The 17697-nt window shown below is 39.6% G+C and overlaps 1 protein-coding gene across 5 annotated transcripts in view; it reads right to left on the bottom strand.

Moving 5' to 3' along the window:
• Positions 1-17697, bottom strand: part of KLHL32 (kelch like family member 32) — a 269853-nt gene that overhangs the window by 170236 nt on the left and 81920 nt on the right. For all 5 annotated transcript variants that reach the window (XM_073789446.1, XM_019929455.3, XM_073789445.1 and 2 more), the window contains one exon: positions 10761-10941. In XM_073789446.1, the coding sequence (XP_073645547.1) occupies positions 10761-10941 (181 nt within the window). The remainder of the gene's footprint in view (positions 1-10760; positions 10942-17697) is intronic.

Raw genomic sequence — 17697 nt, 5'->3', positions numbered from 1 at the left:
TGTTATATGACAACATCTCAATAAAGCTGGATAAAAAATAAAATGGAATGGTGTATATATCTACACTGTTAATTATCTGTATCATTGCTCTTCAAAGTAGGCTGTCTTCAAATTGCTACTTATCCATCAGACACAAGGTATAAAGTCCCTGCCAGAACACAAACTCACTACTAGCTTCTTGAGAAAGGCTTCCTGTGAAAAACTGGCAGCTGAACTAACACAGTATTTCATGATGTAGACGATTAACATTCAGCAGATTATTAGCATGGATAGTTAACAAGCATTTCACAGACTGGCACTGGTCCATGGACCTCGAGTAGCACTGATCAATATTTTTATACATCACCCCTTAGATTTTGGCTTCCTTTCCCACACTACTGAGACCAACTTCTTCAACAACAGTGAATTCTTTTGCATTCTCCTTGATCTTCTGCAGAAAATGCCGATCTCTTGAAACCCTTTAATTTTGGCACTTTGATTAAAATGTACATGGTAGTTATCTTTATATATCTTTGACTTTTCCTTTTTTGTCCCCTTGGCCATCTTTTCATTCTCTTTCTGCCACCTGACTAAAGGCATCCTTTAGGTCCTAACCACAGACGTTTTTTTCTGCTCTCTCTTTTCCCTCTTGATGTGCAATCTCATATGTTACCAAGATCTGTCTCAACCTTCACCTCTTGTGCAGAAGCTGAGTGTTGATGTTTTCTGTACCCCTTGCAACACCAAGCACAAACTTTTCTGCATATAGTAGATGCTCAGTAAATCTCTATGGAATTGAGAAAGTAGTGAATTATATGCATCATTTGGCACTATTGTCAGCTATAGAGTTAATCTGTTCTGACCACATTAAGAAGTAATAAAGAAGCACATTGATTTGTGAAGTAGTAATAGTTACTGTGTTAAAAATGTTAAATAAAATTAAATATTAAATACTAAGCAAAACCTAAGAAAATTAAAATGGAAACGTTTAAAAATACAAAAAATAAAAAATGTTAAAGGTTAGTTATTTCATAGTTGCATACAGTGAATTAAAATTATCATGAGAAAAAGAATATGACAGGGATAAAATGGTCCTAATATTGGATTTTTGCCTTTTCCTATTGACAGGAGTTCTGCATTCCAAAATTCAATCAAATGTAGTGAAAATAGATAACTACAACCTGAAAATAAATTATTTCCTTGATGGTTTTGCTATCAAAACTCAAACAAAAAAGGAAATGTACATTTTAAAAGCATCATATATCTGAATCACTTTCCGGTATTCTTCGTAATCTGCCCAGTAGAATCTGCCCATTGGTCTTTTTAAACTTCTTTAAGAGTTCTACCCCCACTCCGCAGGTTCTTGACAATAGCTTCAATACTGGTAAAACCTCAGCCTTTAGCCATAGTTTTTAATTCCTAAGAGACATTGCTCTACTTTTTAATTATTTCTATAAACAAATATGATAACATTGAATGTTAAAACAAGCATTCATTTGATGGAAAACAATAATCAGTTTACCATATAATGCATAAGTCAAATGCACTATGAAAATGACACTCTGGTGCCTCTGTGATTGATACATAAAATGCAGAAGCTGGGGAAAGGAAAGAACACAGCAGTGTGCAAATTTGCAAGAATTACCAAGGCTGCTGTTTCAGCATAAACACCCAATAACCACAGAACTCAGTAGTATTCATTCGGCCTCAAGCAAAGTAATTAATCACAGGACAGGTCAGTGTAAAACTGACTATGGAAAATATTGAACATCATGGGATTTAATTTTAGTGGTATTCAGGTACCAATTTAAGTAACTGTAGAGTAATGCTTTGCTTTTTAAGGCAGTAGTAGATATTTATTATGCTCACAGTAACCATCAAAAAGATAAACTAAAACCAATTACTATATGTACTGAAGGATTTGAGGGTTATTTTACTATTATTTCTATTCTTTTTTTTTCTGAAAAGGAGGTTAGTTTTGAATCACTCCCAGCTAATGTTTAATTTTTGAGGACTGTACTAATCAGCTTGTGACAACAGTCCTATGGATCAAAAAAGTGAATCCTCACTACAGCATCAAGCCCAGCAACTGCTCAGAAGGTTCCCAGAAGAAAGCGGTGGCAGGGGTGACTGAACAAAAGACAAAAACGGACTATTCAAAGTCCTTTAATATTTACATAGATAGCATTTGACAGTATTTCATGTACATTTATTTTTATTCTTAATTTTATTTGTTTAAGCAAAAATATAGTTTATTGGGAGCTCACAAAATCAATGAAGGCTCAGGAACAGGCAGGGAAAAAAGGCAGGAGGCTGCAGGCTTGGTGGCTGGAAGCAAATAACTGTCAATGGTATGTTGCTGTATATCCTCAATGTGGTGAACACAGTATGTCTTACATATGATTTCTGAACATCAGAAATGTTCACGAAGAGTCTCTAAAACCACCAAATAAGAGACAGCCTGAACCCAACAATGATCTCACTTATATGTTTACTGTCAGCAGTCCTACTACCTTCAAGTCTTTATAAGAAACCTGCTTAAGAAATAAGATGAACTAATGGGTAAAACAGACAGTACATGTAATGGGTGTCGAGGAGGAGACTGGGAAGGCCCCACCCATGTGACACAGCAGGAAATTGTTCCAGCCAGATGCAGCAGGGGAGAATGAATACTGAGGGTCTGTGGGCCTCCAGGCACTGCACTTGGCGCAGGGCATGCAAAGGACCAGAAAAGAAAAAAAGGCACTGGCTCCGCCCCTCAAGAGCCTTCCACACTTGCTCCCTCGATGGTACTGATTCCTTCAAAATGCCTTGCGGCTGCCCTTTTCCCAGCTCCATCCACACCTCCGGTCTGCAGTGAGGGTGAGCACCCGCTTGCTCCCACCGGCCAGGAGCTCACTCATTCTTTTTTTTTTTTAAAGAAGATGCTGGGGGTAGGAGTTTATTTATTTATTTATTTTTGGCTGTGTTGGGTCTTCGTTTCTATGCGAGGGCTTTCTCTAGTTGCAGCAAGCGGGGGCCACTCTTCATCACAGTGCGCGGGCCTCTCACTATCACGGCCTCTCTTGTTGTGGAGCACAGGCTCCAGACGCGCAGGCTCAGTAGCTGTGGCTCACGGGCCCAGTCGCTCCGCGGCATGTGGGATCTTCCCAGACCAGGGCTCGATCCCGTGTCCCCTGCATTGGCAGGCAGACTCTCAACCACTGCGCCACCAGAGAAGCCCCTCACTCATTCCTCTCCCTCACCATCCACGCAGTGTCCTGTGTATTCTACCTACTACTACCCGCCCAATCTCCCTCCCCCTCACCACTCCTCACACACATCCTGTCTCTCCAGCCTCAGGTCAGGCCTCCATCAGCTCTTACTTGACTGCTTCCATGCCCCTAATGTGAATTATTTAACATCAAGTCTCCATTTCTTTATTTTTAAAACGGAGATGATGATGGTGATACTTAATAATAATACCATCCATCTTACAGATTTCTTTAGAAAATGAAATGAACTGATACACATAGAGCGGTTAGAGTGTCTGTAGCACAGTAAATACTCAATTAGTGGTAGTTATTATTGATTGAGAGCGCCAGAGAGAGGAAGAGGGATAAAAACAAGGTTCAAGACCTCCGACACCACCCAAACTGTTAATATAATTACACTACACTATAGTTATTTGTTCACTTGTCTGTATCTCCTACCAGACTATAAATTCATTCTGCATCTAGAAAATAGTAGGTATGTAACAAATGCTTACTGAATTTTTTAAAAAAACATTTATTTGTAATTATATATTATATACTCATTTAATAGCCTTTAATGTCATTTTAATCAAATAGTGACTGGAGAGTATGATTATAAAAATACAGGGAACACAGATTTTTTTTTTTATTATCATGGGCTTTATCCTCTTTTCTCAAAACTAAAAATTACATAGGCAGAGCACACTCAGGCTCTAGTGGAAAATGATGGTCAAATATTTAACTCTCCAAAATGTCATATTTGAATCACTTTGCCATCACATATGCAAAGCTATGTGAGACAGTCAAGACATCTGCTTCCTTGGTCAGAAAGTACAGGCATTCATGGAGATTGAAGCTGGAGATAGCAAATGGTAAACAACAGCCTCCAGAAGCTACAGGGTGGCCCACTGCCCAGGGCTGCCACAGGGAAAAGGGTAAGAGGCTGACTCATCCCATTTCTCACATACACTCCAGATCATAAGGCCTCTAATTCCTCCTGCTATCTCTGGTTTAATACTTCCTCATTCAATTCTGTTCAACAGTACTTTGATGGACTTCACTAGTCCTCAGCTAGTCAGTCATTTTCAGAGAAGTCACTGGTGAAAGGGACTGCAACACATGACACATCTTCAATTCCTTTTTTTTTATACAGCAGGTTCTTATTAGTCATCAATTTTATACACATCAGTGTATAATCTTCAATTCATCAGTGTCAATCTTGAATTCCTTTTTAAAAAAAGTTTCCATGGGGCTTCCCTGGTGGTGCAGTGGTTGAGAGTCCGCCTGCCAATGCAAGGGACACGGGTTCGTGCCCTGGTCCAGGAAGATCCCACATGCCGCGGAGCGGCTGGGCCCGTGAGCCATGGCCGCTGAGCCTGTGCGTCCGGAGCCCGTGCTCCGCAACGGGAGAGGCCACAACAGTGAGCGGCCTGCGTACCGCAAAAAAAAAAAAAAAAAAGTTTCCAGCTTTATTGAGATATAATTAACACAACACACTGTGTAAGTTTAAGGCATACAATGTGATGACTTGGTACACATATATATTGTGAAATGATTACCACAATAAGGTTAGTTACACATCCGTCACTTTACACAGTTATCTTTTCTTGTGTGTATGTACTAAGAACTTCTAAGAACTACTCTTTTAGAAACTTTCAAGTCTACAATACAGTATTATTTACTACAGTCACCCTGCTGCACATTAGATTCCCTAGAACTTGCTCATCTTATAACTGGAAGTTTATGCCCTTTGCCAACATCTCCCCATTTCAACTACTCCCCAGCCCCTGGCAACCACCATTCTATTCTCTGTTTCTGTAAGTAAGATCATACAATATTTGTCTTTGTCTGACTTATTTCACTTAGCATAATGTTCTCATGGTTCATCCATGTTGTTGCAGATGGCAGGATTTCCTTCTTTCTCATGCGTAAATAATATTCCGTTACACACACACACACACACACACCACATATTCTTTATCCATTCATCCATGGACAGACACTTGGGTTGTTTCCATATCTCAGCTATTGTGAATACTGCTGCAATGAGCATGGGAGTGCAGATGTCTCTTTAAGATCCTGATTTCATTTCCTTTTTTATATGCCCAGATATGGGATTGCTGGATCATATGGTAGTTCTATTTTTAATTTTTTGAGAAACCATAATGTTTTCCATAGTGGCTACACCAATTCACATTCCCACCAACATTGTATAAGGGTTCCCTTTTCTCTGCATCCTCACCAACATTTTTTATCTCTTGTCTTGGTAATAGCCATCCTAGTAGGTGTGAGGTGATTTCTCATTGTGGTTTTCCCTGATGGTAATGTTGAGCATGCCCATATGCCTGCTGGCCAGTTGTATATCTTCTTTGGAAAAATGTCTGTTAATATCCTTTGCCTATTTTTTAATCACAGTATGTGGGTTTTTGCTATTAAGTTTTATGAGCTCCTTACATATTTTGGATATTAATTCATTATCAGATATATGGTTTGCAAATATCTTCTCCTATTCTGTAGGTTGCTCTTTCATTTTGTTGATCTTTAATTCCGTGGGTGAGACAAGCTACAGTTATAATGCTTCAGAAAAGAGGGACCTTGCATACGAATTTAGAAAGGTGGCAGAGGGTGGACAGGATAAGGCTTTGTGGAAGACTTCACACTTGTTGGCTGGGATAAACCTTGGAAGATGGACAAGGTAGACAAAGAGGTGAGTAGGAGGCTAAGGTAGAAGGAATGGTCATTAGCAAGGCTGAGAGGTGGAAAGGCCCTCAGGTGGAAGAGTGTTTGGAGAACAGCTATGGCTGCAAGATCAAATGAACAGATGGGAGAACACAGATGAGGATGAATGATAATGACACAGCATGAAGGCACACTCCGGGGGTCCGGCAGAAAGGCCTTGAGGAGCTCTGGGGGACCTGAGCAGGGGGGTGAAAGTTCACCACACAGTCATCTGCGCGATGGTTTGTCAAGGGACAACCAGAGGAGGAGAAAGTTAAGTGGCTACTAGAATGTTCTAAGCAAGAAGGAAGGGGGTATCAGATTCAGAAAATATCAAGATGGGAAAGGATGAATCCAAAACACTATTCTGACCCATCAAAAGGTGAGGGAGTCTGCAACCAGGTGAGCCTAAAGATGAGCAGTCTTCTTTTCCCACAAAGGGCCAGACAGAGCATGACCAGGGATCCCAAGTTAGCCCAAGGAGAGAAACAGATAATGCTTACTGAAGGTGTGACGTGTATCAGATACAGCACTTAGTGCATTATATAATCTAATCTCTGAATCAACCTATTCTGAGAGTTATGCTCTATGATCACCAATTTACAGATGAAAAAACATAGGTTTACAGAAGTCAAATGACTTGCCTATGCTCAAAGAATAAATAGTGAAGAGGGTGAATAACCCAACAGATATTAATTAGAATAGCATCCACTATTTGTCAGGGACTGTGGGAAACAATAGCAAACAGGGAGATATGGTCCCTCCCACTGTATTCAAACTCAGATCTGATGCTTAGCTCTTCCCTTTCTTCCTTCCACCACTGCTTTACTCTTATAAAAGAAGCCCCTGGTCTAACACAATTATGGCTTTTCACTAACGCCATGTTGTGCTGATATTAAGCCTAAATTTAATTTTTTTTTAAATCATTATTACTTGGCTGAAGAATGTGTTTTAACCCTTTCATTTAAAATGCTGATGATCACAGGAATCCACAGTACTTTGTGCTCAACTGTTCGTTATTCATATGTTAAGAAAAGCTGATACCATCTCTCAGATCAATGTAAAGGAACAGTTTACACAAAACTGTGCCATCCACAATTATTCTAGCTTCAATATAATCTGCCAGATATCAGAATACAGAGTACAAACATCTATTTAGGTCAGACTACCTAATTAATTTGAACAGATCACACTAGAAAGAAAAATCCATGAATAATTTGCATATTTTATATGCAGGATGTTAAAAAATTGAAATACACATGGAATTCTCTGAGAATTAGAAAACATTTCTTCATTCATACTTACTAAGCCTGAGGCAACATTATAAGTGTTGAGAGATACAGAAATTACTCAGACAGGATACTGTTTCTAGGTGTTTCAGTGTGGTAGAGTGTAAGACACAAGGAAGCCAGACATAATTCTAGTTTAAGGCATGGGTCTCTTGCACTTCTGCATGTATTATGAGTGAGGCACTGACTGTCCTTGTTCTGAACTCTCATTTCAGGGATGTTTCTATAGCAAATGGCCTTGATGACAGAGTGATATCTCCCTTCAGAGCAAAGAGCAGTTCTGTTTACTCAGAGATAGAATGTTTCTTTGCAGAGCAAAGGGTAGGCATGCTTACTGTCCAGTATAATAATGTTTTCTTCCAGAGCAAAGGACAGACGTGTTTCCTACGCATTATAAAAGATTCAGGTTCCCTAAGCTCAATGATCCTCAATGATCCAACCCACTTTGTGTGACTTAAGAGTTTCATGTCTTCTAGCAGCATCTCTGAACCAGTGATAGACTAACTTGCTGGTTTCCAACTTGGATAAATCACAAATCTTTGACAGTTCTTGACAGTGGTAGGTTACAAAAATGGCAACAAATTCTTCCCCTGCCTGCATCCATGCCCTTTGGTACCCTCACTGACACTGACTCAGCCTGGCCACGTGACTTGCTTGACCAATGGGACATTAGTAAACAGGACACAAACAGGAGCTTGAAGAGCACCTGTGTATTGAAGATAGCCCTCTTGCTGTTTTTAGAATTTAGCTGTCATGTGAAAAAGCCCAGGCTAGCCTGTTTGTGAGAAATACATGCCCAGTGTCCCTACAACTCCAGCCATAAGCCTACCAATCACCAGACAGGTAAACGAAGCCAACTCAGATCATCCAGTCTCCAGGCAACTCTCCAGTTAACCGCTGACGTAAGAATGAGTCCAGCATAGATCAGAGAAACGGGCAGACCAGAGGAGCTACCATCCAGCTTCTAAGTTTTGGGGTGGTTTGTTATGACAAAAGCTAACAAAAGATACAGGGTATACGGCAAAAACAACGTCCAGTATAGTGACTATATTACAAGCTCCATAGGGTTCAGTCTATGTCTGGTTAAATATTATAACTTCAGCACTTATCACAATGCCTAGAAAAGAGATAAGTGCCAAGAGTTCCAACTTTGTCTTGGTTTCTCCATCTGAACAATCAATACACAAGTCACTGAAATTTCACCTCACAAGCAGGTCATGAGATTGAAGGGACTGCATATGAATCCAGCAGGGCACATGGTTCGGTGGAAAAAGCACAACTTGGTACTCAAGGAGACAGGTGCTCTGGTGTGTGGAAATCAGCTCTCCTACTTAATATCTGGCAGTCCTTGGGCAAGTTATTTAAACATATTGCACTTCAGTTTCCTTATCTACAGAATGGGAATAATAAAGCTTTCTTCACAGGCTTTATAACACCAGTATTTTAAAGGAGGCACTCTGTGCACGACCTATCAGAGTATGAGGGGCATTGTGGTAAAAGAGGTGAATAACTTGGAATAGCTGCAAACATCGTTAAATGCCAGCAGCAAATAAAATGCTCTTCAGTGCTCACATGTATGCATTCACTTGCACATTCTGTCTCTCATATACACACATGCACAAAATCAAACCCCGAATTAAATTCAAAATCCAACCCACAGAGACCTAGGAGGAGAGAAGCCAAGCACCAAGAGGTCTATATTATGGTCCACAAGAAGAAAAAACTCCTATTTTATAATGTGCACATGTTATATATAACAACCCAAAGTATGTTGTTTCAAAAGCCCTCCAAATAATATAAACTTTCAGGAAGATTAATCCCTGACAATGTGAGAGTGCATAAAATGTACATTATATTGATGAAACTAGAAGGTCACTTTACAGATACTCCACCTCATTTCTGCAGTTTAGAATTATGTAAATCCCTACTTTTAATTTTAGATAGATATTTTAAGTAATTACCTCTTTTTTTTTTTTCTTTTTTCTTTTTTTTTTGGCAGTACGCGGGCCTGTCACTGTTGTGGCCTCTCCCTTTGCGGAGCACAGGCTCCGGACGTGCAGGCTCAGCGGCCATGGCTCACGGGCCCAGCTGCTCCGCGTCCCGGACCGGGGCACGAACCCGTGTCCCCTGCATCGGCAGGCAGACTCTCAACCACTGCGCCACCAGGGAAGCCCTGTAATTACCTCTTTATCTTCTACATTACCAGGTTTCATCACATTTAAAACTTTTTTTAATCTTTATTTTATGATTTGGCATCTTTGAAAATTCTCTTTAACTGCTAGTCAGCAATTGAGTACAGTTGATATTGTCTCTTAAACATCAAAATACAAGGTGACTATTGAAAATTTCCAAATCAAACCAAAAAATTGCCCCAGGCTGGATTTGGTTTCTGTATCATTTGAGACTTTTGTAAGAGAAAGTTTTTTTAATTCACAATTAAATTTATATTGTAATTTATATAGAGATTGTATACTATTACGTTTTGAATTTCTTACCTAATCACTAGTTAACTGAAATAACATTGAAAAAATTAAATAAGAATTAAATCATGTATATTCAGAAATTAATACTTCAAAAAAATCTGGTTATTAATTGTCACAATTTTCTTTCTTATATCCATATAAGGGGTAGAATGGAATGCTGGTTAAGACTCAGACATGGATTTCAATTGTAGATCTGCCACTTCGGAACTGTGTGACTTATTACTTAACCTCTGAGTTACCTCAAATTACCTAATCTTTGAGATTCAGTTTCCTTACATGTAAAATGGTGATTTTTATAGCATGTGCATGTGTTTAGAAAATGGATTGTTGTGAGGATTAAATGAGATATGTATATAAAGTCCTCTGTCCATGACCTGAATCATAGGAAATACTAAATTAAATTAAATTTAGCTAAAACCATACTATACACTCACCTTCAAAAAACAACAAAAACAACAAACACATCATCACATATCATCACATATCATTTAGCCACTGGAAATCAAACTCCAAAGTTCTACTTAACAAGACAATGTCTTCAGCTAAACAGGCACCTGTGCGTCAACCATAAATATCCTTTAGGTCAATTCCATCTCTGTCCCTGGAGCAGAGACTTGGAAAGCTCCAGGATGAGAACTTCCATAGAAAATAAAAAATTGGAAACACTACATATATTTAGAGACCTTTTAAGAAATAAATTGTCTTACAGATTGTCCTTCTGATCCTGAATCCAGAAACATCCTGTCCTCAGCCTGCACCCCCATTATGGTGCACTACAATGCCACGCTTTCTTTTGGTGGTAGAGTGTCAAACGCCCCTCAGCTCAGATGCAAAGGAGAGCTCTGCTCTCCACTGGAGGGACATCCAGGTGTCCAGCCCAGGGAGGATCCCAATGGGGCCCCAAGCTCAGTCTGACCAGGAAAACCCCCCAACATTCACAACTCTGGGGACGATTATCTAATTGGCTGATGATTGTGTGACAGTTCAGGTAAACTGCCATCCTCTGTTTATTAATATCTTAAGAGAAACAAATAAACAAACAAACTACCTTGACTTACCCGGAAGTAGTCGCTGCAGGCTGCTAGGACTGCCTTGTGAGCGTGGAATTTCTGTTCCTCAGCAATCAGGGTGACATCGCAGAGGATGCCGTCACTTCTCTGCTGATTCAGCGCTGCCAGGACGCTATCAGTGTGAGATTCTGAGTGGCAGAGCCTCTGGCCTGTCAGCATTTCTTGAATACTGCGAGGAGGAGAGCGAAGAGAGCAATCCAGTTAATGTTGTTCCTCTCATTAGCCCAGCCGCCCCCAGGCTCCCTCCTTCAACAGCAACTCAGGGAGTGTGGATTCCAGTGTCTATAGTCCTCATTGTCTTTTTCTCCACCATCCTCTTGCTTTCTTTTTCTCTAATTCTCTGTCTTCCTCCCCCCAACAGGATTTCTTTCTCCTTCCTACTGGTCCCTCTCTTTGAGAATTTGTGTTTGTTGTGTGTCCATCTGTGTCTGTTTATTGGCCCATGTCTGCAGGCCTGTGAGCCTCTGCTTCTGGGCCCCTGTCCCCTCAGTATGTATACATCTCTGAGTGCAAAGCTTTTTCTGGATGTGTGTCTAGATGTGTGTAAATATGTGTGCAAATCCTTCCACTCTGGGACCCCCTCCCTAGCTCTCTGATTCCTTTTCTAGCTTTGTACCACCTGTGTGGGGTTAGCACAAACTCAGAACTTGCCATGCACTGCTCTAGCACAGAACCCACTGCATGGCTCACCAGAGAAGAATTTACTCAGTCTCCCCACAAGACACAATACTCCATTAATAAATAAAATGAAACTGAGCAGATGTTAGTTAGGGGGAAAAAAGGCTACCAGTGACCATTTCATGTATAAGGCCATTAATTAAACCATAGTGGCTTATTATTAAACTTAGGAAATTATGAACCACCAGGAGAACATCAAAAGAGATGCCATTGTAAAGAAAAAATTTAAGGCTGAAAGTAAAATATATCTATCTTATTAGCCTGCAATACCTTGTGTGATCTTCATATTAGACTTATGAATGACTGTGCAATCTATTTTCTGCTCTATTTTGTGAAATTACTAAACTTACCCATTGTGAAACTTATCCCTTCACTCCCTACCCCAACCTAAAATATTCATCCCATATCCTTTCAAAACTCCTGGGTGAAACACCAGATCTTCCTATAATAATGTAGAAGTAATGCTATAAACACCAAATGCAAGCGGAATTTGTGGATAGTTATGAACAACTCCAGCTGAGATACATGAAAATCTCCACGGCACTCTAGAATCTCAGAACCGACACTGGACTAAAATGAGTGAGCTGCACCAGTTGTAAGTTACTCCCAGAATGAGAGCAAGGGCCATCAAGCTCTATTTCTGGCCTGAGACTCTTCTTGAAACCGAGTAAGGTTGCCATAAGGATGAAGGAGCACTGTCTCTCCCATCCTGATAACTCGACATCCGGTTCCTTCCTCTGAATGTGAAAGAGCCTCTCAGGAGAGCCCGGGAGTCGCCACCAGCCGAGCCCGCATGGTTGTGCCGCCAGTTGGCTGGTAAATTACGGTTCAGCATAAATCACCTTAAAGTAAACCAAATGCTTCCCGGGAAATGCCAGAGTGCAGCCAGTAAGCTTTATCGGACACTTTCGAATGGGGAGCCTCAAAAATGTCAGAACTATTGAAAGAAAAAATAAATTTGACAGGAGATGATGATATAGTAAGTTCTCGTGGGAAGGTGGGAGGATTATTTTCAGTTGAAATGCAGCAGTGAGTTTTGAAATGGTTACTGTCATCGAATATTCATCTAGCAGCTCTAGCTACAGGCAGACTTTTAAAGTCAGTAATTGAAAACCACACTCAGAAGCATAAATAACACACAAATTGCTAGGCAAAGGCTAGAATGGAGATTAATTAGCATAGCTCAAAGAAATGAGGGAATAGAATAGTAATAGAAATATTATCTAAGCTAAGTAAGCTTTAGGATAGTCTTTGAAAAATCCTTCCTAAAAGGATGACATTTTTATATATTTTACAAACACAAAGCCCTTACTATGTTCCATGAATTATTCTTAGCGATATACAATTATCAATTCATTTAATCTTCATAACAACATTATGAGGCAGGTACTAATATCTCCATTTCACAGATAAGAAACCTGATGGTGCAAGATTAGGCATTTTGAGAACCTATTACCATGAACATAATAATGTAATTTGTCCTCCTGCTTAAAATATAAAAGAAACAGAGACTTCCCCGGCAGCCCAGCGGTTAAGACTCTACACTTCCAATGGAGGGGGCACAGATTCGATCCCTGGTCAGGGAACTAAGATCCCACATGCCGCGTGGCCAAAAAAATTTTAAACATAAAAAATAAATAAAAGAAACAAACAAAGCCTGAAACAAAACCAAAAAATGATAATCTGTAAAGAAGATCTCAAAAATCTATGCTGGGGGAAAAAAAATCACAAAGTCCATATCAATTTTATATTTAGATTGTGCATAGTTAATCTCAAAATCAAAGTTACCTTTGAAAAATAATACACATTAATATAACATGAGATAGCGATAGGAAATGTTTGAAATCATGCTTCAAAAACATTTGTCTTTGCACTGACTAAGATAAGTTTGGGGAGAGAAAATAGATTTTACTTATACATTTATTTAAAACTCTCATAACTTTTCTCCCTTTTAATATCACCTTAAATGCTACATAAATGTATTTTGAAATTTCATTTGTAGTGGAACAGAAGAATACATTAAAATAATTGCTTATAATGTTTCCTTACTCATTTCCCAAATATAGAGCCACAATTCATGTCCTTATTATTAAGACTGAATCAGTATTTGCATTTCAGATATCTATAGACAGCGAATAAATCTTGCCAGGGAAAGAGCAGCTGTAAACTGAAATTTGGCAAAGAATAAAGGGCTCAGCTCTGAAACAATTGTGATGATGCACAATTTCACAGTATCATTCAGTTGGGCTTGAAATATTCAAGCTTAAAGAAAACAGCATGCTAAATATTTAAGGCAACACTTGGCACAAGATTCCAAATATTTTGGAACCAATATGTTAGGACTCCTTAAAAGCAGAAACAAATACTCCAACATTTGGCAAGGAAAAAAGGCTTATTAATCAACAGGTCATTACTGTATTCTGAAACTTCCCACTCAACTCTCAGATGTAAATCTGCAAAAAGTGTTAAGGCACAAGTGGTCACAGAACACAGCTGGAAAGCCATAGGCCAATGTGATAAAGTCAATAATTATAAACCAGGGAGGAGGTGATTCAAAGATTATCATGAACCATGTCTAAATTAGAATGGGAAGCAGACACATCCTTGCATACGGCTCCCTTGGCATCAGAATTATACAAATTAGCAATCTAAACCTCCCACCTTAGAGCAATGTCCCTCCATTATTTAGGAAACGAAGAAGAAAGGAAAAGTATATTCCTAAAACTTCCTAAATTACCAAGAAAACAAACAAAAAACTCCATACAACAGGAGTCACATTTCCCGAGGGTACACAGATTTGTGTGTCATCCTAATATTGGGAAAGGTCTTCCATGGAAGCAATAATGCCACCTCAAAATTCACAAGTGGGTGCAAGAGGGTGACCTGGCTTCCTCAAGGCAACCCCAATACCCTTTCCTCTGTGGAATTCCTTAGAACTGCACTGTCCAGTATAATAGGCACTAGCTACATGTGGCTATTGTGAACTTAAAATGTGTGTAGTCCAAATTGAGATGTGCTGTAAGTGGAAAATGTACACTGGATGTCAAGGATATACTATGAAATAAAAGAATGCAAAAATATCCCATTAATATTTTTATATTTATCACATGCTGATAATATTGGGGTATACTGGGTTAAATAGAATATATTGTTAAAATTCATTTTACCTGTTTCTTTTTACTTTTTAAAAAATGTGTCTCCTTGAAAAGTTTAAATTATATATATACTTCGCACTATGGTTCTACGGGACAGTCTAAAAGTTCCCTGGGGATGTGTTCCTCATTTCTTTCCACCTGAACTCTAGAAGGGTTTCAGGTACCCCATCAGGTTGCCAATTAGCCTGGCTGTTCCTGAATCTCACAGGACCCAGCTCCTGCCAGGTACAACATGGGAAGTCCCAGACTCCTTGAGCAAGAAATTGCTTTTTAGTGATGCCACGGAGCAACCATCTGATTGGCCAAATGTCAGCATCCAGTAACAGGGAGATAAATAAATGAGGTCTCAAGGACAGGACTATTCATGACTTCAAATCTTTAACTTTCATTCTGGAATTGATGGTAAAAACTAAAAAGTCAAATGCAGAGCATAATGTTCATAACATGCTACAGCTCACTCACAGTGAAGCACTGTGTTAGTGCAAATCACTATTTCAAGTTCATAGTGAAGATTTTTGATCACAGAAATCTCTCAGATTCTCATTTTTTATAGCATAAATTTTGACTGAGTTCAGTCAATTTGCAAGACATGAATTCCAAAACAGCTGTCTGGTTTTTAAACATCTGTATTTCAAATGTAAAAATTCAAGTCAATTTCTATATCAATGTTTACTTAGTATTTAGATATACAAAATATATGCAGGTAGTTTTCAAGTAAGGTCACCAATAAGGTATTATATACTTATATATCAAACACAGTCAAGTAGCATAGAGATCCTCATTGCTTAAATAGATTACTTTACACAAAAAAGAAAAGGACTGGGCAAAAAACCTGATAGTACTAGGATTATGCATGATTATCTCAGTTCAGTCTGTTGATAAACTGTGCCCTAATCACTTCAATTCCACAGTCAAAATATTTTAATACAAATTAAATACATTAATATTGAAACAATCTTATTTATTTAAGCAGACAGGCTGTGAAAAAAAACCCAGCATGGGGGCTTCCCTGGTGGCACAGTGGTTGAGAGACCGCCTGCCGATGCAGGGGACATGGGTTCGTGCCCCAGTCCGGGAAGATGACACATTCCGCGGAGCGGCTGGGCCCGTGAGCCATGGCCGCTGAGCCTGCGTGTCTGGAGTCTGTGCTCCGCAACGGGAGAGGCCACAACAGTGAGAGGCCCATGTACAGCAAAAAAAAAAAAAAAAAAAAAACCCAGCATGGAACTTAATTTTATTTTTTATAGAACACTTTGTAATTTGTAAATACCTTAAAATTAATGCTAGCAATTAATAACAATGGACAAAATAATAAGCAAAGAAAATACGCTATGCTTAGCGAATGACCAAGAAATAATGAAGACTATGCAAGTTAATTACAAACGGATACTTAAGGAAAGGAACTTAAATATAAATGGATAGTCTTGTTGCATTCCTTCCTTCCTTCATTCACTCAAACATTTATTCATCCTGTGCCAGGTATTGGACCAGACACTGGAGATAAAATGGTAAACAAACCAAACTCTGTAGCAGCCCTCACAGAACCCTCAGTTTAGCAAGGTAGCTACACTTTAATAAAATAATCTGGCCTCCCTGAAGAAGTAATGCTGGAGCTGCAGGCTGAAGGATGAGAACAAGTTACCACGGCAAAATGGGGACAGCAGAGTTTTCCAGGTAGGGTAACAGCAAATGCTCTGATCCTGTGGCAGTGGGGGGCATGGACCTAACACACAGTCCACAGAATGTTCAGGGTTGGGACCCTGAGGACAAGCGCCGGTGTGGTACAGGACCTGGAGCTCAGAAAGAGGTCTTGGCTAGAGGTGTAAAACTCATGTGGATAGAGAGAATAACGGAAGCACAGCTGTGTCTCCAGAACACAGCTGAGAGACAACCAATAGTCAAAGGCTGCTGAGAAGAAAGATAGGATTCAAAACAGGGAAGCGGGGCTGGGCTCAGCTGTGGGAAAGGACTGCCTTTTGAGTAGCAGGAGGGAAGGAATATTAAAACTTTGGGCATTTTTTGGCTTGTTGAATCGAAAGATTCAGTGGAACCAATCTCCACTGGACAACGAAGCCATGGAAACACAGTATTTGGGTTCATCTGGGCTGGGATTTTGTCAGGCAAATGGATCAAAAATGCAGAGAGCAAGGGAAATTAAGGATTTAAAAGAGTGATAGATTCTAAACTGGCTAAGAATGGAAATAAGGGAAGGAAAGTGTTGATGGATTGGTAGAAAGTGGCCGGGCCAGTTGCTTTACAATGTTGTGCTAGTTTCTACCATACAGCAAAGTGAATCAGCTATACGTATACATATATCCCTTCGTTTTTGGATTTCCTTCCCATTTAGTTCACCACAGAGCACTGAGTAGAGTTCCCTGTGCTATACAGTAGGTTCTCATTAGTTATTTATTTTATACATAGTATCAATACTGTATATATATCAATCTCAACCTCCCAATTATAAAGCAACTACACACCAACAAAAATTAATTAAAAAAATAAACAATAAGACCCTACTGTATAGCATGGTGTACTCTACTCAATACTCTGTAATAACCTTTGTGGGAAAAGAATCTGAAAAAGAATGAATATACATATATATATGTATAACTGGATCACTTTGCTGTATACCTGAAACTAACACAATATTTTAAATCAACTATACTCCAAAAAAATTTAATAAAAAGAAAAGAAACGAAAGAAAGTGGCCGGGCCAGTAATGAGACATTGCCATGACGTCAAAGTACAACCACTGTGGAGGTAGGTAAATCAGGAAGCTAGAAGGAGAGGAGGTCCTGCTGAGAATAAAGTGGCTGATGCAGTAGTTTCGGAAATAGAGCAACTACTGCAGATGCATGATCCACGGCGTGACCATGAGAGTAGGTGGTTCAGTGAGGAAGGTCAGAAGCAGGTTGAAGATCCAAGGCCACAAAGTCGGGCAGATCCTCCAGGCAAACACTGAGGGCACTGGGAAATCGTAAAGGGTCTGTGGTGAGAAGGAAGACCGTCAGCCGCATGTCAAATGCTCAGTGAATGCGGGGAGATGGCCCTGCGAACAGTGGAGAGGAAGAAGGGATGGAGAGAGCTGAAGA

The sequence above is a fragment of the Tursiops truncatus genome, chromosome 12 (genome assembly GCF_011762595.2).
Source record: "Tursiops truncatus isolate mTurTru1 chromosome 12, mTurTru1.mat.Y, whole genome shotgun sequence".
Taxonomy (NCBI): domain Eukaryota; kingdom Metazoa; phylum Chordata; class Mammalia; order Artiodactyla; family Delphinidae; genus Tursiops; species Tursiops truncatus.
The sequence above is the reverse complement of the archived record's forward strand: the minus strand, read 5'-3'. Positions and strand labels throughout refer to the sequence as shown.